At 51.5% G+C, this 24,962-nt stretch overlaps 8 protein-coding genes across 8 annotated transcripts; 6 read left to right on the plus strand and 2 right to left on the minus strand.

The window, feature by feature from the left end:
• Nucleotides 1–2,154: 2,154 nt before the first annotated feature.
• C7974DRAFT_418193 (uncharacterized protein) lies at nt 2,155–3,618 on the plus strand (the record flags this gene model as incomplete). The annotated part of the gene is made up of 2 exons (XM_046144139.1): nt 2,155–2,721; nt 3,082–3,618. 2 exons carry the CDS (start codon nt 2,155–2,157, stop codon nt 3,616–3,618), a joined length of 1,104 nt encoding a protein of 367 aa, XP_045991782.1.
• Nucleotides 3,619–3,919: 301 nt separating this feature from the next.
• C7974DRAFT_380813 (uncharacterized protein) lies at nt 3,920–4,615 on the plus strand (the record flags this gene model as incomplete). The annotated part of the gene is made up of 1 exon (XM_046140540.1): nt 3,920–4,615. One exon carries the CDS (start codon nt 3,920–3,922, stop codon nt 4,613–4,615), a length of 696 nt encoding a protein of 231 aa, XP_045991783.1.
• Nucleotides 4,616–6,219: 1,604 nt separating this feature from the next.
• On the minus strand, nt 6,220–7,044 carry C7974DRAFT_380814 (uncharacterized protein; the record flags this gene model as incomplete). Its single annotated transcript, XM_046140541.1, has 1 exon — nt 6,220–7,044. The coding sequence occupies one exon, from the start codon at nt 7,042–7,044 to the stop codon at nt 6,220–6,222; it is 825 nt and encodes a 274-aa protein (XP_045991784.1).
• Nucleotides 7,045–7,857: 813 nt separating this feature from the next.
• On the minus strand, nt 7,858–9,287 carry C7974DRAFT_75676 (glycosyl hydrolase). The gene is made up of 3 exons (XM_046147224.1): nt 9,020–9,287; nt 8,713–8,971; nt 7,858–8,661 (listed from the first exon to the last, which is right to left on the minus strand). Exons 1-3 carry the CDS (start codon nt 9,113–9,115, stop codon nt 8,036–8,038), a joined length of 981 nt encoding a protein of 326 aa, XP_045991785.1. The 5' UTR covers nt 9,116–9,287; the 3' UTR covers nt 7,858–8,035.
• Nucleotides 9,288–9,650: 363 nt separating this feature from the next.
• Nucleotides 9,651–10,916, plus strand: C7974DRAFT_380816 (uncharacterized protein; the record flags this gene model as incomplete). Its single annotated transcript, XM_046140542.1, has 4 exons — nt 9,651–9,716; nt 10,027–10,114; nt 10,218–10,599; nt 10,652–10,916. 4 exons carry the CDS (start codon nt 9,651–9,653, stop codon nt 10,914–10,916), a joined length of 801 nt encoding a protein of 266 aa, XP_045991786.1.
• A 2,430-nt stretch (nt 10,917–13,346) lies between these two features.
• C7974DRAFT_418196 (uncharacterized protein) lies at nt 13,347–13,856 on the plus strand (the record flags this gene model as incomplete). Its single annotated transcript, XM_046144140.1, has 1 exon — nt 13,347–13,856. One exon carries the CDS (start codon nt 13,347–13,349, stop codon nt 13,854–13,856), a length of 510 nt encoding a protein of 169 aa, XP_045991787.1.
• Nucleotides 13,857–20,434: 6,578 nt separating this feature from the next.
• Nucleotides 20,435–21,215, plus strand: C7974DRAFT_380819 (uncharacterized protein; the record flags this gene model as incomplete). The annotated part of the gene is made up of 3 exons (XM_046140543.1): nt 20,435–20,527; nt 20,579–21,098; nt 21,133–21,215. 3 exons carry the CDS (start codon nt 20,435–20,437, stop codon nt 21,213–21,215), a joined length of 696 nt encoding a protein of 231 aa, XP_045991788.1.
• A 1,360-nt stretch (nt 21,216–22,575) lies between these two features.
• On the plus strand, nt 22,576–24,337 carry C7974DRAFT_380820 (uncharacterized protein; the record flags this gene model as incomplete). The annotated part of the gene is made up of 5 exons (XM_046140544.1): nt 22,576–22,587; nt 22,635–22,833; nt 22,939–23,129; nt 23,176–24,045; nt 24,209–24,337. 5 exons carry the CDS (start codon nt 22,576–22,578, stop codon nt 24,335–24,337), a joined length of 1,401 nt encoding a protein of 466 aa, XP_045991789.1.
• Between the last annotated feature and the right edge of the window lie 625 nt (nt 24,338–24,962).

Consider the following 24,962-nt stretch of genomic DNA (forward strand, 5'->3'; position numbering starts at 1 on the left):
TTCTTTGAGAGATGACACAAAACTAACTGCGCGACAGAAGTCTGCGCGAAGCAGCTAGGCTGTAGAGTCCTAGACACGCTCGCTAATCACGCTACATCTAGCGACCAGAACCTGGGTGCACAGGTCAGCTGCTGAGCGACGAACGCCCGCGCACAAATGACGTAACAACTCGCGGCCGCCGTCGGCGAGATTGAGTCCCATACAGCGCACTTCCTGTGGCCCGGCGGTCGTACTCGAAGGATGGCTGCTTGTTGAGAGAGGGCACCAAGATGAGGAGACAATTCGGCAGGTCACGAGTAGATGGGATGTACAAGAGCAGTGTAAAAACGAATTCAAATACCATTCGAACTGTCGACGAAGACGCAGCTGCAAGTTTTCAAATGGAACTTGGTTCCACAACACTCGCTAGTGACCCTCTGTCTATCCACTGCTAGCGAACCCCACCGCCCTATGCTGAAGTTCAAGTATTAGCTAGGTTGCTGATGTGACGCGCTTCGAAGAAAGAGCGGGCGCGCTTGAGTCAGGTGATGGGTCTAGAGGAAATCGAGTGTCGACGTCGCGCGACGTCTTTGAAGGCTGTGCTAACTTGAATGATGGCGGCGTTGCAAGAGGGGCGGGACCGTGAGGAGTGGGAATTTGGAGGGCAAGGCGAGGTAGGCTGGAATCATGCTGCGCCCGAATGCTGAGTGCCGCAGCCACATGCCACGCAGCTAGCTGGTCACCAATCGAAGCCGCGCTCTGGGCGCATCAACACCACCACAACACCGTAGGATGACATGAGCTGCGGATCGCTATGACTCCTGCCAGCCTGCGACACGAACGTGCTTCACATGTGGGTACTGCGTAAAACGCTGTGCGCATCACTTGTGGCGTGATCGTAATGATTCAGAGTAACGCCCCCGTCGACGAGCGAATGTGTGCATTTGCTGCCTCTGCTCGTAGTGGAGCCAACGCCAGCGGCAAGAGGAATACGGTTGTCCCGAAATCGACCTCACCAGACCCAAGCTCTTGATTCTAATCTCCCCACACGCTCTGCGCTCCCGCCCTGGCTCACATAGCCAGTCACGCCACCGCTTTCCACCCCTTGAGTTCTCCTACTCTGCCATTTTGACACTAGCTCACACCATAGGTGATGAACAGACTTCCACCGACCGTCAGCCAGACTACCAGGTCTATATACCCGCCTTATCTGATCGTTATTTGTACAACATCCTCTGGAACACCCTTCACTCGAAAGCGCTGCGTTTGATCGAGAACTCAGCCATAGTCATGCCCTTCAACACGTCTTTCGGATCCGTTCAAATGCTGCGCCACCTCGTTCCCGAGCTGTTCTACGCCTTCGATGCGCTCAATGACGTGGAAGACAGGAACATCGAGGATATCCAGAGGTCGATTGGCCAAGCCTTTGTCGTGGTTGACAGCGACGGCACAGGACTTGGTGGTCTCATCGACACAGACAATGAGGCACCGCACGACAACGACAAGGTATCCGAGCACCACGTCAGCAACTGATGGGAAAGCGCCGACATGATTGACTTAGGCAAGGGTGTCGATATCGTCAATGCATCGAGACTCAACGACGACTACGAGAGGAGAGCACATGGCCGCGAGTGTTTGGGTCAGATCTTGTATCCTTGATCATGTTGATAGCTTTGACGACTCCTCTGTTTGTATGATTGTGCTTTACATGATTGAATGCAAGTTCTACATCACACCAGTCTATTTCGTCTCACGTCAGCACGGTGAACTCGACTTTCCGAAAAGCACAAAGTCGTGGAGACCGTGGCTGCCCTGTGTAAGGCACGTGATCGATCAGATTGTCGAGCTTTCACGTTGCAGAATAAAGGGCGGACTGAGCCAGTAAGCGGAGTTTACCACACAATAGTAAGGTAGAGAACACACTAAAAACCTTTGTAGAGTACTTCTTTGCCCACCATGTAGGTAATACTAAATTAAATTTTAGTCTTTCGTATCATAATTGCTGTGTGCTATTTATTGGACTTGGCAAGTTTGGAGGTCTTATCCACCGTTTTGCCGGGAAGCTGAGACCTGAGCTAACGCCAGCGTGTCGCACTAGCGACCGCGTGTCTCCATCTGTAGCACGCGTCCATACTATAGCATCAGCGTTCGTCACAAACGTCAAGTCACTACAGAATGCCTTGCACATTTGTCTCCTCTCTGCTTTTGCGAGCCGCCCTCGAAGACCTTAATCTTAATCCCGAAGAGCGCGCCACCACAATTAGCAGCATAGAACACATCACATACATCGAGTCCCTAGACGAAGACACGGACGAAGAATACCACGATTCGGCTCCGGCCTCTCCCAGCAACCTCTTCTCGCCCATTGAAGGCGACTCCACCACCCCTCCCACGTCTGCATCCATTGTCTCTCCCCTCTCTCCCGCGTTTCCGGCGCCTGTACGCACAAAGCGCAATGCCAGCGGGTCGCTGGACGATAGTCCGGAGGACAAGGTGCCGCGCCTGCGTGGCGGTGCTGGTGGCCCCGACCACCATAATAGACTTGTTCGGGTCGTGTACGACCATAAGAGTTCCGTCGATGAAAACGGTCTTCCCGACCGCATCAACCTTCCCGGCGAAGTAATTAGGCCGGACGGCGGAGCGCCTGTGCCCGCTAACAGAGATGCGGCTGCGGCGGCGAACGCCGTGTATGATTTGGCAGAGAAAGCCCTTCAGGGGTTCAGAGTCGTGTTCGACCACACAGTATACATGCGGGAACAACATAACAAATCTCCCCATCTTCGTTTAGTCATCCGCTTTGGATGCAATTATGTTGCGGGAGTAGTGATTGGACACCCGAACTGGTCTTGTGCCTGTTTTGGGCAGGGTGATGACTCCGTCTTTACAGACGCCGCTCAAAACCCTGATATGTATGACCTTGAATTCTCTCCCTATAAAATGTCAAGCAAATTGGGATGCTAATGTCAAATGCGTAGTGTGGCACATGCAATCTCCCACTTTGTCCTTATGCACCTTTTGGGGTTCGTCCCTGCATACACACGGACAGCAGAATCGGCAGCGGTCTAGGAACACCTTGCAGATGTTTTTGCTCTTGTTATCAAGCAGCATGATGAGCAATCTTGCTCAAACTGGAAAATTGGAGAAGGTCTGCTTTTTCCGAAGCACAAATATGCGCCATGTTGCCGCGATTTTGAATTTCCCGGCAAGGCGTACAAGTACAATCCTGACGAGCCGGACATTGAACCGCTGAATACCTCCGGCAATACCACAAGAGGAACAAAGAAGTACGCCAAGAAGGGCACACCGACTTCAAATGTCAACGATACATCTCTATATTCCAAGGTCGATAAGACGGTTGGAGACTACAACAAAGTTCAACCCGGGGATGACCGATACGTGAAGTCACTAGTCATGAGTCACGCTTTCTACCTCTTCACCAAGGCTTCTCAGAAGCCGTCGTGGGAGCTTAGTGGTAAAGTCTGGTGGAACGCCCTTGCAGCTCTGAACGAGAACGAGCATAAGTACATCACTATCAAGATGTGGTCGGAGATTACCCTGGTCGCTGCAGCAGATGCTTTTGGTGACGACATTGTCCAGCAGCTAAGATCAGCTTGGGCGGCGGTGAATGTTCTTTTTTAAATAGTACAAATGAAGACTGCTCAACCTTCTAATAATGAAGTTGTGCAAGATAGGAAATATTACCTGTGTCGGGAATAAATCTTGGTTTGAGGATATAAGGTTCCAAGTTTATCTAATCTGGGAAAACTTGATGGTTGAAGCCGCTCTCCGTACCTAGGTACGGGTCGGCATCAACTTTGGTTCGCACAATTGGCTACCGCACTGCTCGATACCCCCAATTATATAAGTGCAACTACCAGCACTTTGCCTACAGTTCTCACCCATCATCGCCTGAACAGAACATTGCCAGACTTTCTGTAAAATGTGGACAACTTGCCACGACCCCGATATAGAGATGAGGCAAGACTTTGAGGAAGACGCGCCTAAGCCTCGCTACCGTGGCCACAGAGGAAGACCAGAGATCGCGGACCCCCCCCACCCTCTGTCCCGTGGAGCCCGCCATGACCAAGATACCATTCCGGACATCTATCGGCTCGACCCCAGCGTAGTGACCGCGCTCTCAGCAGGCCCACGCATCTACAACCTCTGGCGCCTATCTGGCAACATGTACACCCGCCATACTACAGGCTACCGCGAAGATGAATTCTACACGCTCTTTCACGCTTATTCTCATGGCCTCTCCCTTGGCGCCTGCGCGGTCCCTTTCCGCAATGCAGTCATCGAAGCTGTGATCGAGCTACTCGACGACTATGACGGGCCATGGCATGAGAAGGGTTGGCGCGCCCTTTGGGACGCAACGGTGCATCATCCAAAGTGCCCATTGCGCAGGCTTGTTACACTTAAATTTGTCTTGAGCGAGCATGAGAGTATGTGGACATGGTTGGGTCCGAAGGCTATTGGCGATGAGGAAATGTTGGCGTTGGCGAAGGACACACAGAGGCAGCTGCCGGTGGGGAGGAAGGGGCGGGAGACATGGCAGGAGGTTGTTGATGAGAGCACTCGGTTTCATGAGCCATGTCCTGGGCAGGGCGGGAATAGGGAGATGGCGATGCTGTGAGGCGGTGAAGAGGGTGGTGGAACGTGGATCATGCTGTCCTAGCCGCTCCGTGTGTGTCACGGCTGAGGTGAAGTGAAGCAATAATCTAGGCTGCAATATCATTGCTCACGCACTGTCCGACACGGTACTTGCATAGTTATTTTGACGAGACATTTGAAGAGTAGCCATGCCCACTATACCTACAGACGGTAGAATTAGTCTCAGAGGCTTAGGACGGGAGTCGTCTGCCTTATCTGGCGAAGGAGCAACGCACGTCACCGTTCGAACAGACCGACCAGACTCCGGTCAATATACAGGCAACAGGGAGACTTGGAGTAGCCAGTCGGAGTAATGCAATGGGAGAACCCACGAACTTACATCACAGTACACTACATCTGGATCAGTACAGTACCCACCTTCTCAGCGGATTACTTTGATAGATGAATTCGATCACTCATGATCATGTTTTATTGGCCATTCAGGGCTTCCGGATTTTGACTTTCTTGAATTGCATCACCATACTCCCCAAAGTACGGTCCCACCCCAACTCGCCTCGAAACATTCAACATACAAAATCTAGAGCTCCGCTCTTCACCCAGACCCAACCAATGCTAGCGTACTGTTAGCGCCTGAGCATGTGCACGCCATCGGTGGCGGTCGTAGTACGCACTGCCAGTTCGGCCGCAACGAGGGTATCCCCTTGTCCCAGGGCCTAGAACGTGAGCCGGCGTGCCTCCCCTTGCTGTCCGAAGCATTTCCGTGTTCAGCATGTGCAGGCTGTGCGAGTCTACCAGCTACGTAACGGGACCTTGGAGCTGCCTCTCTCGCTTAAGGTCGACTCAGCTCACTAGGAGCGAGACCTGTAATCCACGCACGCCTGTCGGTTGGTTTTGATTGCGCTCGCGGCTGCTGAGTGCGGTTACAGCCCCTTAACGCGGATGCGAGAGCGCGTAACTGGTCGGGCAGCGTAGGCATATGGAAGTTGGTTATACCAATGTTCGATTGTCTGGGAATCCTCTCCATGAATGTGCGAAGTTTTGGTTAATTTACCTGGCTGTAGGCATGTAGATTCATTGATCCTACAAGGGATTGCAAACACCGATCTGCTGTATTTGTAGTAAAGCCGGGAGCGGTGCAGCGGAGGCAGCATGGCTGACGTGAGGGTAGACTATTCTAATCGACCTGGGGAATGTCTGTGCAATCCATCAGTGAGTTCGAGTGCAACAGACGGTAGAGATAGTGCTGGACTGGAGAAGAGTATGGTATCGAGGTGTCAGGTCTTAAGGTATCTACGTCGGTTGATGCTCTAACTACGACGTAAAGCGCCACAAGCGCGACCACGTAAAGCGCCGCAAACGCGACCACGTAAAGCATAATGCTGCCTCCCATCTAATCTCGAAATCCTTGCCACCATTATTTCCAATCGCCGCAACACGCACATTAAAATCCACTGTAACAAATGTCAGTACTCCAGAACCACCCACATTACTTGGGAGAAGAGCCTTACACCAACAACGCTCCAACAGAGCTTTGTCCTGTGAGATCTTAATTCACATCGTGCAGAGAGCGAGAGAATATCCCGGTGTGCTCGGCCGAAAGACTGGCTCTAATATCGTACACAGCTTTCAGCAGCACCTCCTCAGCGTGGGGTTCGCTACCACAACTGTTCCTAGCACGTGAGCATTTGGAAACGTTAACTCGGCATCCCTGGATGCAGGTGCCAGCACCTGTTCGGGAACCTGCACTTGCTGCTCGCCAGCCATCCGCGCTGCTACCTCACTTTCCGCATTTCTCTCCGCTTCCTGCCTGGCCTTGATCTTGATCCTAGAGTTCCAGATGCGCATCTTATTGATCAGCATCGTGCCGTAGTAATACGTCGTGCTATCACCATCAGTGCTGCTAGGCTCCCTTAAGAACGCAACAAGGTCATGCACCGAGGGACCCTCGCACGTGACGATACCGGCAGACGACTTGATGGGGTGATGGGCGAGCGCGATCTTGCACAGCTCGGCTGACATACTGGTCTTGGTAAAAGATTCGTCGGTGCCGGGGATCTTGACCTTGGTGTTCAGGATCGTGTTGAGCCTGTGGCGGATGCTGCGGGGCTGAGCAAAGTTAGTGAGGTAAAGTGCGGCGGGCGCGAGACGTGCGTTCTCATAGCAAGGGACTTCTCGCTCGCCCCAGTGGCCGATGTACTCGCGGAGCTTGATGTCAAGGTAGCTGCCCTGCGGAGCTGATTGCCCTTTGGTGGCGGTGTCATCTTTTGGTGCGGGCGTCCTCTGCTGCGCGGAGGTGCTTTCCGAAGCGGGCGGTGGTTCAGATGGCAGCAATGTGTTGTCAGTGGATGGTACAGGCTGCTGGTTGGCGGTGTCGTCCGTAGGTCTGCTGGCAGGGTACGGTGCCGCACGCGCGTCCTTCGTAGGGGACTTGGAGCCTCGGACAGAGGGCATAGCGAAGAGCTTTTTGGTGGCAGCAACTACGGCGTTGCGAATCGTAAAATTTGTGCTTAATAGCTTGGTTGGCGGGTTTGCAAATGCAGGGAATCTGTTGTGTTGTGTGTTGTGAAAGGAATTGCGCTAATTTGCGAAACGCGTGACGCGCCTCTGCACTGCTGTTATATCTCTAGTGGGCGGATCCGGTGCCGCTAGTATCGTTTGTCTCCTCACGGTGAAGTGTGTTGCTTTGCTCATTGCCGAAGGTATTCAGACTGGCAGCCATCGCATCTGAGCTACTGGATAGTGCGACATAGCATGGACATGAATAGAGTGCCAAATCTCTTCTTAAAGACAAGATGAAGATGTTCTGAAGGTACGCAGGCATGCGGGATCTAGTTAGATGCAGTCTCTTATCCTTGTGCTGGCCCGCATGGCTTGGTGACGATGATCTATCGGTGTGCAACAGCCTGACCTGCGCCCATCTCTTTGCACACATGGCCTTCGGTTGTTTGTTTCACTGTTTTTCAATCATGATGCCCGATGTCATCTTTCGTTGCTGCGCAGGGAGGTTGCCGTAGCGACACTCTGACGTGCAACTTCAACGTCTGGTGGATCCTCTCGAGAACCTCTGAGAAGGACATCGACAAGGTGGTGGACTTGCTCGATACTCCTAATGAGTGAATACGGTCAGATTATCTCGACTGCGTGATGAAAATACTGTTGTGATCCGGACTGTCCCATCGCCTCACGGAACGGCCGACTTCAGTCGGTGGCTGACGGATGTGGCTTTTCAGAAAATGACGCCGCAGCACAAGGGTATACATTTGACGGAATGGTACCGTGCCCAGAGTCTTCATCTGCCAGTCAAACGATCCCAAGGCTCCTGGTTGGCGGGATTAAGTCAAAAAGAATTGCCAGCTTGTGCCTATGCCGATCAAAGGTGGGCGACCAGCCCTGATGTGAAATTGATTCATATACCGACAAACTCAAACATCCAGTCCTAAATTTACTGACCAGGTTCCGCATACTCGGTCCCGAAGGCCTGCGGCACACCAAAGTCGGGGGTTCCATCTTCCCTAGCACTGACGGGCTGCACCATGACATATCGGCGGTCATCGCACGCACCACCCGCAACAGAAGTAGCATGGTAAGTGATGTACGTTGTGTTGCCATCTGGGCTGGTAAAGAAGCTGTTGTGCCCCGTGCCAAAGTTGCCGTTCGCCTGTGTCAACGAGCAGCCGTCGCTCTTCTTCCACGCCGTCGCCGCCGCCGGATCGCTGACACCATCCCATTCGAGCAACGCAACGCAGTAGTCGGGCGTCCAGCAATAGTTCGCGGAGTACGCGATATACGTCTTGCCGCCGAAATAGAGGCCGTACTGGCCTTCCTGAACGGGCACCTCGGACTGCTCCCATGGCTGGTCGGGCTGCGAGATGATACTGATGTTGGCGCCGGCCGAGATGAAGTCGCTGTTCAGTTTGCGGACGCAGGTAGACTGGTGTGGTACGCCGGTCATGCATGAGTAGACGAAATAGTTGCCCCACTCGTTGAAGCGGACCACGGTGCCGTCGAGAGACCAATCATCCGTGACCTGGTTGGCGTAGGTCCATGCGTCCCAGGGCGATGCACCGCCTGTGTCGCTGTCAGTATCGGATATCAATCATCTGTAGACTCTGGTATTACCCTTCAGCACGTGCATGCGTTGGTCATCCAGATTGTTTGCATTGCCAGCTGTGTAGTAGAGGTACCATGTCCCATCAAAGTAGTGGATTTCGGGCGCCCAGACACTACAGCATCGATTTGGGGTGGTGTCCTCGTAGATAATCTTCGGTGTTGCAGTCTTCAATCCTTCGATGGTCGTGGCCCGTGCGAGTTGAAGGTTGGTCCACTCCGTAGAGATGAAGTAATAGTAGCCGTCAAACCATGATATCTGTGGGTCGCCCTGTGCAATGTCAGCCAATATCCACACTTCAATGGCAAGGCTGCTTACGCCTCCTGGGTTGCGGATAGGATTTGTGTAGGCTACTGCAGAGCCAAGTAGGCTACAGAAGCCGAGCGAGGCAGACACAATGCTAGAAATGAGCATCTTGACCTGTGTAGATATTTAGAGGATGATTTATCTTCAAGTAGGTCGTTCACCTTTATACCTGCTTGACGCAAGACCGCCAACCTCAAGATCCACCTCAAGTTCTCCAGCACCATGACTACATCATCGCTCGCATCAAATGGTTTCGGCGAACGCGCCGATTGCTAGACTGTGAGTGTACTAGGTACATCGTTCTTGGCAGACCGACGTCAAGGCGACAATGGAGCAGTCCACCAATCAGTCATGAGACGTGCTTTGGTCTTTCTTCGGTCACATCCAGTATGCGGGGAAGCCAAGATCTTTTGATGGGCGATCCCGAGGCTACAATATTGTACGAGTCTTCATTTAGGGCAGTCCGATTGATGCATCACTAACGCGGGAAGGAGCCCCGGAGATGCGCCGGAACAGGAGTGTGCCAAGGAAAAACACGTTGTGCCTATTTTGTAAATTAGTGGAGACACGTCGGCAGACGCAGCGATGTTTGAGCGATGAAAGAGCTGCGAGAGATGCTATAGCATTGGCGTTCGGTGTAACCATGTCCACCGATCTAACAATGCAGACATACCTAGACGTCGATGATTGTGTTGATGTTGATGACAATGTGCGCTAGTTCGATTCCTCGCTTGTTTGGCCGTGCTGAGTCATCATAGCATCTTCTCTCTACCGCAGTATAATCTCTTCACTTGCGTTTTTCGGTAGTGGAAGAGGCTATTGCCCAGCCGTGAGGCGCCGCTATACCAGAAGTACCCACCGCTTCATCGACCGACGAGAAGATGCTGGAGATCAGGCAAAGCTCCACCCTGCCTTGCAAGCAGACTGAATCATTGTCTTGGCACTGGCAGCATCGAGGATGGCAGCGCCTAGTCACTACGAATGAGTCTCGATCGTCGAGATGCTGTAGGCGTCCGCAGCATACGGATCAGAGCCGGCGCAACCCTGGCGGATTCGTCGTCCCTGTAGCAGTCTTGCAATTCACCGGCAGGCAGGATTGTATACACGGTATGAGCTTCGGGAAACAGCATGAAGATGTAACGATTGCGAAGCCGTCGGTGCGTAGCGCCGTGACATGTAATAGGGTGTCGCCACTAGCTGCTCTCACTAGTGTTCTCGACTGCGCCCGCTTTCTCCCGTCACGACATCACCGACACGGGAATTTGCATCGAGAGCTATTTTATCCATCGACATCGAGAGCTACTTTATCCATCGACATCGAGAGCTGCTTTATCCATCGACATCGAGAGATGCTTTATCCATCGACATCGAGAGATGCTTTATCCATCGACATGGAGAGATGCTTTGTCCATCAGCGTCGAGAGGTTCTTTGTCCATCAACATGCAGTCGACGCTCGCTACGATGACACGAGCTCTACCCCGTCCTCTTCACCTGAGGATGCCCTTCACAGCGACAACCGACGGCGACGTCGACGTCCGATGGCCACATGGACGAGGCCGCCCAGTTCACTCGGCCTCGGCCCCCAGAGACTGTGAGCGCGACTAGACCACGCAACTGCAGCACCGAGAGCCTTCCAACGATAGACGCAACGTAGCCGCAACGTTGACGAGGGTCACCAACACTGCAGGCCATGACCCCAACAAGCAGAGAGATGGCTTCCGGTCGCCCAACACCAAGTATGCCAACAACCGGCAGACGTCGCTATGCGTAGCTGAGGATGCATCGCCAGCCAGGAATTTTCGGCCGGCAGCTAGGAATGCTCCGATCATCGGGTTCGGATGTTGCAACAGCGCCGACGATGCAGCCCGATTAGCCGAGGGCGACCACTCGCGACTCGCGGCCGCTTGACGTTGTGCAACGCCCACCGCCCATCGCCCGCCGACGAGCCTTTGGCCGCCCATGCCCAACGAGCTCTAACCGCCCACACCGCCATGCTGTCTGTACAACGCGACAACGTCCCCGCCCCTCCCCGTCGCATTGCGAATGGAGTCGATGCAACGCGCTGCTTTGCACATGCAGACAGGCTGGCATTTGCGCCGCGCTGAGCCTTGCACGCCCGTGTGCTAGGGGCTGCAGGACACGCCCCTGCAGCGCAATATCCCTGCAACAAACGAAGATGCGACAGCTCGCCGCGAGATCCTTCGGCGTTCCGCGAGATCCTTCGGCTTTTAGGCGCGCTCGCCGCCCCTCGTCCTGCCCCCGCACACTCGTCTCGTTTGCTTTTCGCACCCACCAGACCTGTGACCGAGAGCGGCCAGCCACCCCTCAGCAAACTGCGTACGCATGCCAGACGCGTCGGACGATCCAGACTGACTCTATACCAGCTCACATGGTCCACATATCTGGGGCCGCCGTCGACTGCTTTGGCCGTCGCGGCAGGAAGCTTGAAGATCTTCTTCAAACTGGCCCCGAGCGACTTGGAACAATCGCCCCGGGCCATACAGACAATGCCGAGCACCGCGCCCGTGAGGCTGAATAGCTCACGAGGCTCAATAAGCGCCTGGACAAGGCCAGGGTGCTGCCGTCACCTTGCACGGCAGACGCGGCTCCAGAGGTTGAGGCCGAGGTCGAGGACCCGTTCGAGCTGTACACGATCGCCACCGACTTCGTCATGCCACTAGGCAGCGTTGCCAGTAAGTGATGCAGATGCCGTGAGCGCCACACCAATAGCCCTCACCCCGGGCTCCCGAAATACGCCGACTTGGCTAATCCGAGACGCAGCTCCTGCAACACCCACTCCGGATCCACGAGCACCGCGTTCACGTTCGCGTTCGCGTTCGCTCTCACCCAATCCGGCCCCTCCCGTGGCGAGAGGACCGCGATACAGGAGTCCTCCAAGGTACTTGCGCGAGGAAGTGAACAAGGCGAACATCATAGCAGGCACCAGAACCCGATCTCGTCATCAGTGAAATCTGCACTTGAGGGGCGCCTAGCGCGCAAGTACCGCGCAGACACAGACGCCACGTCTGCATTACGACATATCACGATCCTAACGTCATCCATCAAGTATATTAGCGTGTATTCATCATTCATTTCAGTCTTGTCAGACAACGAAAGCTTGTTCAAACGTGCTGTGCCCGTGTCTATCAATCCAGTTGCTTCTGCTCTCCCACTCACACGGTGTACCCTTGGATTGACCCGGCCACCAAGGCAGAAGAAGGACTTTCTTTGCGCTCCACCATGGCTTGAAGCGAAAGCGAAAGCGAAAGCGAAAGCGAAAGCGCAATGAAGAGACAATAGCACGCTGCCCGGTCCAGGCAACCTCGCTGCGCCCAGCGGGAGCTATGTATAGGCGTCGTGCCCGGCGGCTGCTTGGTGGAGGTGTAAAGGATGAGGCTTACTGTGTCGCCCTGTGCGAAAGCGGGACGCCCTTTGACATGCGCGCGCGCGCACGCCGAGGAGCTCCACGCGCGTCCTCGTCGCTCGACGCGCTGTGCTGTCCACGCCGACGTCTGCGGTGCGGCACTGCGCTGTGGTCGGGCGGGTGCGTGGCGCTGCGAGCTTGGGTGCGGGCGTGGTACTGGGCGTGGGAAGTCTGGTGATGACGTAAGCAGGCGCTGGACGGAGTACGCCTCGCTCCCCCGCCACAAGCGAGTTCGCGGTTTGGTCGAGGTTTTGCAGAGCTGTCGTGCAGCGGTGGTTGGGGAGACTGATGACAGATTGGGCGACCGTGTCCACGTCTTGCAGCGCTTCTTTCCGTCTGGCTTGTACGAAAAAGCTGGGCACTGTCTTGTCTGTCTCTCACCTCTATAAATCGGCATCCGGTGCTGTCCCTTCTGAGCCCTTTCTTCGCCTAGATTGTTCAGTACCTTGCTACAAGTGTTGCAGACATTTTTGAGGCGATTATCGTTTAGTCTGTGATGACACTGCTTCAACAATCTCACCTGTATATCAATTTGTCGCACGATGCCTACAGTCAATTATTACCATACCGCAGAAGCCTATTACGCAGTGCTGCTCGGTCCCTGCCCGTCTCACATGTCTTCATCACCACACGATGAGCTCCGTTGTGGACAATGTTCACGACAAACGAAGGTACTCTCCCTGCACGTGACGGGCCCGCATCAACACTGTGGGTCCAGAGTGAAGGACCATACCACACAGTTCTTACTAAACTTTGGAATCTGAAGCCTCCCCTCTTCTTATATATACGAACTCTCCACCTCACTCGAATCACCCCACTCAAGCTACCAGCATTCAACTGATAGCTTCCAACGCAACACAAGCGCTTCCCTCCATCTTACCACACTCGCCCTGTTCCTCTTCCAGGTCTTCAATATGTCGGAGCAATCACCAAAAACACACATCGTCGATACTGAACTCGCCCGGTTGCTGTACAAACTTCAAGTACAGCTCGTCCAGCTTACGTTGGCTATGACATTCGCGGTCGTGTTTTCGGTCTGGATGGTTTGTCAAGTAGATCTCGACCCCAGCAAGGGCGATGTTCTTGATGACACAATCTATATCATTGTCATGGTTGGTCTTGCCATGAACATCGGCCACATCATCCCAAAGCTGTGGGCAGCCAAGCTCACCACAGAGTGCGCCATCCAAGATATTGCTGAGCGCAATCCTATCGAGCATGAGAACCGTCATCAAGAAGTCATATCCGTCATGAGCACCACTCACCCAACACTCATCGATTGCGCAAACCAGGAGCATGAGTGGGAAGTGAAAGATCTCGAGGCGCAACTGAACAAACTCCAGCGACGCATTGTGGAGCTGGAGAGCGATCATAGGATTCAATCATCCGAACTACAACACTATATTGAAGCTCAACAAGGATGAAGTCGAGTAGAACAGTGTCAAATGACACCAGTTTGCTATTCCAATCTAGGGCGCAAATGGAGTCAACGCCGGAGTGGGAGACGTTGAGAAACCTTGGTGTGAGTTGAACCACACTTTCCAGGATGGCGTGTTGACTTATTGTTTTCGTTGTCTGTATAACACGCAAGTCTGCTGGACCGGATGCTTGCAGCATAATGCAATGGAAAAGACAAAGCTTACATAGTCAACTTGAATTCCTGTCGTCTTTGTCAGGTCAAATCCACACCGATGATGTCATTTGTGAATGAACAATGCAACCGACATGGTGCCTGATAATCAAAGTCCGTTCCCTTTGGATTATCTCAATGTAAGTCTCTGTAGGCCTAACATTGATGTCCTGTAGAATTTATAAACCTCCGTCTCCTCTTCTATAACACTTTCTTTAGCTTCGATGTCGTTGAATGAAGATGTGTTACTGAACGGTGAATGGTAGGAGCTACGCCATGTTCTGGCCAACACAGTTCCATGTGAGAGAGAACCGAGAATGGTACTGTACATGAAAGCTCGCCTAACGCGACCCCATCACCTTTACTGCGATTGCTTCCACCAGTTTCCTTGTGCTCTTCATTCTATCTTGAGCAAAACTGGAAGCCTTGAATAGCACATGATTGCAGCATTCAGTGATCAAAGCTATCTATGAAATTACTCTGCTCTCTCATACCCGAAATCATTTGGCTCGATCGACTGTGTTGTTCCGGTTGATCGTGTTCCATATGAACAGTGAGCCAAATCGACACTTCAAAGAACTCTCCATGTGCGTCAAACTACTCGGTCGGTGCGCTCGATGTCATCATTGATAATAACGGTCTTCTCTGATTAGCTCGCTGCACCACTTGTTTTTTTGGTCGGTATATATACATCTAAACGCTCTGCTTATAGAAATGCAAATGTATGGGCATAGAATTTGTCTGTCAGCATCGCGTCCACTTTGCTCCACTGCTTGTGCTTTCTCATCATCGTTGGAACTTCAATATTCGCATTTCCACGGACCACCACCTCTACATAGAACCGAGACCGCCACCCTGAGCTCCATCCACAGCATCCAAATGCCAAGCGCCAAAGCAACAACTCACCAATGGCAACTGTACGCTACAACTCCCCTACCGAGGCATGTCCGACTACCTGACGTTTTGCGCGCCGAACTGGCAACTATCGAATGGCGCAGAGGCTAAAGCGCGGAGGAAATACAATGAACAAGTCAAGATGGCGGCTCATCGGGTGCCAGAAAACCAGGGTAAGACGGCTTTTGGAGAGGGGCAGAACAACACGGCTGACTGCAAAGGAGACAAGGCAGTCGGGCACAGAACCTCTGGACATGTCACGACTGTGGTTCAGAAGTTAGACATCGTTTGAGGAGCTTTTCACGATGCTCTTTATGGCAGATCGCGACGAGGCGGTGGTAAAATCGATCTGGTTTCGGCGATGTTTTGCGGGCAGGTGCATTCACGCAAGACGCGTCAGTATGCAGCTGCTGAGAAATGCACGTCTCAAAGCTATAAGAAAAGGTAGGGATACTTGATGTTAGGCTGAACTCTACGATTAGACGATCATCCATCAAGGCGGATTCCGTTGTATAAGTAGCTGCTAGTCACAGGTACGCTATAGAAAAGACTCACAATAGAGGCATTGATGTGTGCTTGCATGCAGGTTTGATTAGCAGCCCACTTCATGTCCATGCGTTACTGTGAAATACCAGACTCAATAACTGCCATATCGTGTTGGAGTCAGTGTTGACCGGTGGTCGAGGAACGAATCATACAGTACCCATATACCTGAACGGTATCCCAACCACGCTCGAACGGCTGAACAGGGTTGCCGCCGCGATGCATCAATCTGGAAGCGGAAGCCTTTAGCGCACGAGTGTAATCCCGCCCGGGCATGTCTGTCTCGCGATCTCTGCTTGAAGAACAGCTTCCGATCTCATCGTCTCGTCTCGTTACCGCCCCACAGCGATGATGAGGCTGGCCGAGATCCCCGGACCACCTGAGTATTCTTGAATCAGGAACATGTGCAACATGTACGCTCAGTGCTTGTTACTGTCAATCAAGAGAGACATGGAAGTTTCGCCTCGAGGGCGAGGAGTGCCTAGTCATCGGCTCGCAAGCCCTGATGAACAGAATATGGAACGAGCAGCAGTTCTACGAGATCCAAGCGGCCGCACCCAAATAAGCCCGCAGCCGCGTTTACGACGATGGCCTCAGCCCGCAAGAGAAGAATCAGAGCATCGCGCATTGCATACTAACTCAAATGCCCATCTCGCTCGTGATACACAACATACTTAATAAAAAATACATCACTTTGCAGCTCGTACGACTTCACGCGCTTGACATTCGATATCATCGCACATTGCACTATGAACCATCGTTTCGACTTCTTTTACACCGTTCTTGCAAAGAATGACAGACTTTTTGAAGACTGACGGCGATTAAGCGAGTAGCTAAACGGTCTGTACTATGGCTTGCTGCCTATGCGTGTTGCTGAACTGGCGCGCTGATAGCTGCCGGATCCCGGGACGTGTCCGACACGCGCACGACTGTCGGTCGTGAGTTTAATGCTGAGGACTTACATCTACGGGCTATTTAGGCCCTTTGAGTCTCTTTTCATCATCTGCTAGTCGCGAGACTTTAACATTATCCAGTTCGCCACTCTCCATGACATTGCTGCTGCCGCTACTTGTATCGACCTCACGGCGAGCCGCAGGGCGGCCGATAGGGTCGTGACATATATCTGCAATTCGCACGCCAGATACTGCCATGGCCTGAGCACGCAGTACGGGTCTGGGGCGGCTGTTATCGATTCTTCACGGAGAAGTCGAACAGAGCCTCGAGCCGGGCACGAGCTCATGCGATCACGGCTACTCAGCACCGTGTAGTCCTTCAGCATGTATAAGCCATTGATTTCTTCCTCCGTGATGTCTCCTGCAAGCGAAGGAAGATGGTGGTTGGAAGTAGGCCAAATGTACGGTGAACTTGATCAATCCCCAGTTGAGCCTCGATGAAACTTGTGCTGGGCATCGTTCGTATCAAGTAATTGCCAGAGCAGCTCAAACCATGAAATGTCTCGACTGTATAGATCTCATTCACGACCATCATCCTCAAAAAGTCGCTATTATATCTTCGACCGTCGAGCTTTGACGAAGGCCTCGCCAACCCAATATTGTTGATGGCCGTAGTGGTTCGTGTTCGTCTCGAGACAGGCATTCTAAGGAGTTTCTGACGACTCAGTGCGGGACTGTCATACAATGGATCCGGTGAGCCGTGCACTCGTGTGGCCTCTATAGCATTTGACTTTTGTAGTTTCGACACACTCAGTAAGTCAACATGTACTCAGGCACCGTGATGACGTGCTGCTCCACTCAAAAAAAAAAGCTGACAATGATCACTGCAACACTTATCATGTTCATTATCAGCAAGGGCACTAGTGTAGGTAGACCGTTTGGGTTTTCTGAACATTTGTTACCACGGCTGGTTTTACTTGCTTCAACAGTCCTCTTTCGCCGCTAGTCCAGGGTTCAGCAGAAACGTTAGCAAGTGGAAAGATACGTACCTACCAATATTGGGAATGCAACAACACAGTTGAACAGATCAGAGAGCCGTGTGCCAGCCCTTTAGCCTCTAGATCTGCCATGCTGCTAAGAATCTACAACTGTTAGATTCTGTGCAGACTAGCTATACGTAACTTGAACGTACCTGCGCAAAGCTAGAAGCTAGGCACTTATTTTTAAGACTAGAACTGCATGCACTGCTTAAGAGAGGGATTGCTACGTACTTAAACATAAGGTTGCAAAGTTCTATTGTAAGAAACACCTTAATAGGCGTAATAATGTTTTTGTGTTAGATTTGCTGGATAAGGTTAAGCTTCCTGTGAAGTCTTGCGCTGCACAGACTCTTAATCAGAACCAGATAAGAGAACGTCTGGCTGCTGCTTAACTAAGCCTTCTTCTCTACCATAGTAAGCAAAGTCTCCCTGCTACTGTTAGGGAGACCTACTGCCCTAAGTTAAAGCAGAAAGAGCTGCTTATATATATCCTACGCAGAAACGTCTATAGAAGCCAGGTGCCCCTATAATCTAACGCCTAAATTAGCAGCCTTGACAATTCTAAACTTGCAGGGTAGCTAGTCTAAAGCTGTAGGACGCCTATATGCTAGATCTAAGCTGCGTAACAAGACTACTTACAATAATGTTCTAGCAAAGCTAGAACCTATAATCAAATCTACCTTCTCTAAATCTTTAGGGGACAAAGCAGACATAGTTAATAAGGATGATAAGAATCCTGTCTAGGAACTTATATTAAAGCTAAAGCGTGTGAAACGATTAGAGGTCTTGCTGTTTATTGTGGGGGCGGCGTCTGCGCAGGATGATTGGATCTGACCTTGTGGTCAGTTAAAGGGATGTTGCACTACTCTTGATAAGCTCTTTCAGTAGGACCAGATGAAGTCACTGAAAGTGAGCAACAATCTGCAGGACGCGTCATCAGCCTTTGATCATCACAAGAAAAGCTGAGCATCTCTTTAAGATGGGGTCGTTCTGCTTTGGGACTTCATTACAGCGTCTTCTTCCCTTTGTCGCTGTGGCACTACAGACGATAGGTGAGTCTCCTGGAATTCTGAAAAATTTGTTTCCTGCGTACTAAACAGTACTGCATGTCCACAGAGACCCGCGTCGCCTCCTTTGCGGTCAACGTCAAGTGCCGCACAATATTACTAGACCGTTTTCGGCAGCCATCCCCAGCGTTCTTGTTCTGGAGCGTTGCAGGTTAGCGTACTGTAACGTACCGTACCATCTGATGTCAGAGTTATACCTGCGATTTGCGCTTACAGGGATTGGATGTCCGATATAGGTTCTAGCGCAACGCTATTGATACTCTATTACAGTTCTATGCACTGTCCTAGTAACCCTTTACTTCAGCATTAACCTAAGATTGCGGGCAATGACCTCGGCCATCGTGATCTGGCGGTTCACCGAACATTCTCATGCGCAGCCATGGATGGATCTTGAGCTTGACATACATAATCATGGAAACAGTAGGACGTACTGCACTGGAGTGACTTACGTTGCAATAACTACTACACTATTCTACCTACCATCAATAGAGCGGATAGTGGCATTCTCTCACTGAAAATTCCTATCGGCGGAATTCTCGACACTGACACAACACTCTCACTCGACTGAGAGCACACAAATCGCAGGTGACCTAGAAGGGGAAGAAAACCAGTCCTGTGCACATCGAGTATCCAGCAAAAATAGGTAGGTAGACTGTTTGCGGAGTATCTCTTAGTCATGGTGTTACGACGAGGTTGAAAAGCCATGAAAGCGAGTCAGAAGTAGCGGTACATTAGGAGTGAAAAAAGCAGGCTAAGAGGAGGTTATATTCGATGCACGAACTTCTCACCCTTGCAGTCACGACTGCGAGTAAATAGAAACCACACGTAAGCCAGCTGCCACGCCAAGAGAATCATCCCATAGGTCTGTCGGCGTCTGTGTGGCTCATTTAGCATGAAGGAGGGAACAGGTACGAGTGGGTTGATGTGACAATGCTACTCTGTGCATTTCATCATGCGTAAAGCTTTTGTGGAGGCCTGATGCACACGTGCTGAAAAGTCGGACGAAATAGGTGATGCGATTTTAGCGTGCGGATTCACTCAGTGTCATCGTGATGTTTCAAAGACGTGCAAAGCTTGGCTTGGCATCAGCTTACGCTCCCTACGCTCATGCGATAGAGTGCCCGTCTGCTCTGCAATTCACGTTGATTGACACTACTCAGACCAAGGGTCATGCTACAGGTCGAGTGAGCATGAAGAAGGGTATGTAATGATGCAAGGGCAACGCCAATATACCCTTGCCATGCATTGTAGCAGATGTCGTACATAACGTAGCTCATTATCATTGATATCTGTAGAGTCCTCAATATTCGAAGACTTGACGCGACACAGTGCCCACCAGCTTCTTTAGGAGTCAGCCGTACCAGTGTTCCACCCAGCAGCCTTACCTCAGCACACGCGCGGTTTAAGAACTGCAACATGTTCATCAAAAGGGCTAATCGCTCTTGATTAAAAGAAAGAGCTCTAGCTGCTCAACAGCATGTTCAAGACAAAGTAAAGAAGAACCTACAACTATCTTATGTCGCCACGTTGGTATTTCTCCCAATGTCCATTGGGTACTCAACCGCGCGATTGAAAACGTAGTTTGATATTTCGTCTTCGCTTGGATAAGAGACAACGGCCATGTCAATGGATCGCGTCCGCCTCATGGCATACATGTCATAGTTAAATGTCGATCATAAGCATTAGTGATCAATCTCGATAGAGACCTGCAAGTACGACTCAAAGTGAAGAGCGGAGATCGGCAACGCTGACCGTTTGTTCGGTTGCCTAAATCGCTTGTAATTCTCTTCCTACACACACATTACATTTTCACTCGAGACCCACACACCGCACTCAAGCTCTACAACCACCTCACACTTTTCAAATCACAGCTCTCACATCGCAACTCTCGCATCGGAATTCTCACATCGCAACTCTCACATCGCAACTTTCGCCATGAACAACGCAAGCGGCCGCATTACTTGTACTATTTCCACCACTCAGGCGTTGACTGACGAGGATCTCGGCAAGACCACCGGCGAAGACCAGGTACAAATTACCATGCGACCGACGCAACAACCAGCTAGTGACACCTTTTAGGCTATTATTCGAGCTTCATTGACCACATCTGCGGAGGAGATGTTTGCAGACGAGGGCGCGATTGTAGCGTTCATGTGCGCTATCGAGGAGTTTGCCATCACAAACTCTGAGCTCGCAAGCTCAGCAAGCTCCATCAGGTCCACAAACACCGCTCTTTCTGTCAGCTCCGCTATCTCTCTGTCCTCATCAAGCTGCGTCTCTTCGATGTCTTCTGCAAGCTCGGTCACGCTTACGGAGGATCTGCCGAGCCCTGCTGCCATGCACCCCATCACTCGCCGGTTCATCGAGTCCCAGGTGCTTTACGACCTTGGCTATCCTTTCACCGTCCCGGAGGGATACTATTCCATCGCTGATCCGCAGGTCTACGTCTCTGCCCCGCCGCTCCTAATCCCCAGCACCTCCACAGCTGTCCATATCGATGTTGACAGCATGCCCGCGACCATGGCTGCAGCTTCGAAAACTAAGAAGAGGGGTCTTGTATCCTCATTCAGTACGCCAAGACTAGCAAAGTTTGTACAAAGTAAGGATTTCGGCTGACATGTATCTAGCATCAGTGTTCAAGAAGTTCGACAAGGACACTGCACGCACGCGTGGTCTCAAGTCCTCTCCTCGTCCTCAGAGCTGCCACTTGTTCTAGAGCGTCGAACCTAGAACATATTCCGTATCGCACAGCGATATCAGAAGACGTACTGTCCATTAACATCTCAATTTTGTAGCTCTCAGCAGTTCACATGCGAAGACCATACTTGTCGTTTGTGTTGCTCGGAGCGACGAGTATGGAGTTGAGAGCGCTGTTGATCTGCAGGCCATGTTTCAATTGGTGCCACCATTGAGTTACAAACGTCCTTTACACTTTTCTTCACTTCTTTCAAGCTTGACAGTATGATTCTGTCGGATTTGAGACAGGTCTTCGTCACACTCCGACCGCCGCCAGCCCTGATGCTGCTGGTTTGCCTTTCAACGCTTGGTTGCAGTATTGGACATCCGAAGGATTTGCACCTGATGAAAGGTCGAGACTGAATTTCTCAAGATAGTTAGTTGCTGGACATAACGAATAAAGATTGTCAAGGTGCAATAGTGTATCGTGGTCCGTGACGGTGGCTGTGCGTAAGTGTGTCATCAGGCTAGATTCGAACTGGACGCTCTCGCTAGGACGTGGCAACGTACGCTAAAGATGTGCGGTGTAGTCAATGCCGTGGCCTTATCATTCTTTTGCAGCCCGTCACTTTTGGTTGTCGCGACGCCTTTAATACGTGCACGAACGCGACACATCGACTTACACCTCTTGCGCTGCAAATGAGTGAGTCAGTTCGCAATACTGCGAATATCAACGTAACTTGTAGAGCTATACATGTCACCTAAAATACTCAAGAACGCTGATCCCTGTCCTTTAGAGAAGCTCCACAATGCGTATGCCACCAGCCATCGGGTGCACCGCAGCGAGACTGCGTAATCAATGTCGCTTTCTCCACTGCGTTACACGAGAAGACCGCCGCCTACTGGATGAATACGACTCATAGATCTATGTACTATAGTCCGCGATTGGATTGTTTTTGTATCAAACCTTTAAGCTGCGCTTTTCTCTGACTTCAGCAGGCCGCAGTGTTACACCTATCGAGCCCAGTCGACGATATAGGCAGCTGTACACCTACCCCAGTTCTCATTGCTAATATTGCTCGCTGCGATTCTTGCTTATCGCTCTTCTCCAAAGTTATTCATTATCTGTAAAAGACATTCAAGCCTTCACAGATGTTTAGTGGATGCTTGTGACTCGCTACTATGATGCCATAGGCTGCTGCCTAACCCAAGCGTACGGCCTTTCACTCGATCGTACGTGACCAAGACAAATGCACCGCCCCGCAGAATACTTAATTCTCGATCCCAACACTGACAGCAACACTCCAACAACCACCTGCCCGCAACCATCCAACAACCACCCGCCCGCAACCCTCCAACATCCACCTACCAGCATCACATAGCGTCTGAAATCCAGCAACATGCATGACTTGGTAAATATTTTTCTGCCCAACTTAACATTCCAGCTAACAGCCCATAGAGCAGTACCCTGCACCCTACCCTTGAGTGGCTGTTCTCAGAGGAATTTGCGCTGTTGCTCCACTCATGGATTGTGCTGCCAATGCTTCGCGGCTTATCCCCTACGCTCCTCTTACCAATCTTGGGCGGCGTTTTGTACGCCCTGGAGCTCATGTTCTCATCCAGACGGTGTCTGAATCTGAAGATGAACAAACTCCGCAGTGTGTACTACATCTCCCTGCTCCCACCGATATTGTCTTCCCCACATCGGCTGGGATGGACTGTGGAATAACCGTTCCTCTCAGTCTTGCCTACCGTAGATTCAGGCGGTATCCTGTTCGTTTGGGACGTTCTTGCTCTCATTCTCGTCGGATGCTTCCTCTCTGCCATATTCAGTGCCGCAAGCGCGTGGAAGTTCAGCATCCCTTCGCGACGTTGGCGGCTGGAGATGTGCCAGTGGATCGGAGGTCTGCTGCTCATTTACTGCCTTGTCCGCACTTGGGGCTCAGAATCTATTGTGAGTACTTCTTTCACTCGGGAAGATCTCTGCTAACCCTTGTCAGGCCTTGAAGCAATGCGAAGTGACGTTGTATAACACGACTTCGGACCTGAAGATGTGCACGAGGAACTGTGTACCGTCCGAACTCGAGATCACCCCAGAGGTATTTTGTGGCATTACAACAGGGCCACATCTTACCTTCGAAGACTTGATACGTGATCTACACTTCTCATCCGACGTAAACTACAAGATGGTCAGCGACGTCCAGTCCAGTCAAATGCAGGGCTTCGAAGCCATCGCAGAAGAGCTGGAAAAGGACTATGCACTGTACAATTACATTGTCCAGCATCTCCGTAACGCCCGGTCTGACTACCAACGTTACGCTCGCATAATCACCGAAGACACGAGGTCATCCGCGCTGAGCATTATTCGCAGTCCTGAGAACGCTACAGTTCTGACCTGCCAAGCCCTCGGTCGTTTTTCTACTGTGACGAAGGAATACATGAATAGTGCCGAGCATAGGTTGCTCCAAACCAGCTTTTCAGAACTTGGGGGCGCTCTTCAGTTTAGATCAGTCTCTATCGGCCATCACTTTGGCAAGGCAGCCAGTTACTATAAGAAGAGCTCTGTCATCGATATGTCCAGGCTCAAGAATTTAAGCCGCGGACAGGGAGTCCAAATCAAGTGCGCCGCAGATTGGCAGCTTGTCTTCTCTCGATACCTTGAAGCCCTTTCGAAAGCCTACAAGGACATCGATAAGCTCCATGGTCGGTGGTGCGCTATCTCGCCCACTAACAGCGGCGACAGGGTGGTAGTATCTTCTCTGCTAGATGGCAGCGGTCCAGAATTCGTTTTTAGGTCTCATGGTCTGTGTCAGGCATATGCTGCATCATTGCGGCCTGCCAGTCGGCCAGCCTACATTGGCTTGGGCAAGGTAAATTATGGCAGCTAGATCACTTCCTGGCCGTGTTTACAAAGAGCCTTCTCTACGATAGACTGAAGTTTCCATGTGTCTCTGTGGAAACGAACTGTTTCCACCGGTACGACAGGGAGGAAGAGCGATTGTCGAGATTATCAGTGTATTCATTGCGTGGTAGTCGATTTTCACTAATGGTACTACATTTCAATTCAACTCCGTCAAAGCGACCAAGCTACGTGTCATCCGAGAGCCTATCCGATCAGCAGTGCCCTGTCCGAGTAACAGGACGTTTGAATCTTTCGCGTAAAATGTGCCGAACATCAAACTCATCTCGATCTGGTATCGTGCCTACGTTTTGAAGCTCATTTAAACTTCCTCTGCCCTGTCATGCAGAGACGTCACTGGATCTCGATCTCACTTCCCGCATCGATGTTCTCAGATACTCCTTCTATCTCGACTGTAAACTCGACCTTCGCATTCTGAATCAGATTGACTGCATCCGCATCGAATCATTCGAGATTCCAGTGTTGTGGGAAAGCTTTACTAGGCTCTACTAGTAATTTGGGTAGCTAGGATAGGAGACCGTCCACAAGTATATGGATGGGTGTTTCATGCATCGATGCTGAAGGAATGACTTCCATGTGCCCTAGCCTGTGGTGAAGGTGTTGAAACCACTGAATATACTTTTCGTGTACTCCTGGAATTCTGGTCACTGGCCTGGCGTGACGCGCAAGCCACCGCAAGCAGCTCTACCATCTGCACTGGCAGACACTGCACCGCTTCGGCAGTGATGAGTTCATGATCGCGAAGGTCTTGCTTTGTAAGCGAAGTGATTGAATGCCCTCTTGGTTTGCTGTTCACCTACCTTACTCTGGCTGAGTGGTGCTGGGACCAGGATCCGTCTGGACAGTCTGCTAACATGAGTATAACCT

The sequence above is a fragment of the Boeremia exigua genome, assembly GCF_020726555.1.
Source record: "Boeremia exigua strain MPI-SDFR-AT-0100 chromosome Unknown C7974scaffold_14, whole genome shotgun sequence".
Taxonomy (NCBI): domain Eukaryota; kingdom Fungi; phylum Ascomycota; class Dothideomycetes; order Pleosporales; family Didymellaceae; genus Boeremia; species Boeremia exigua.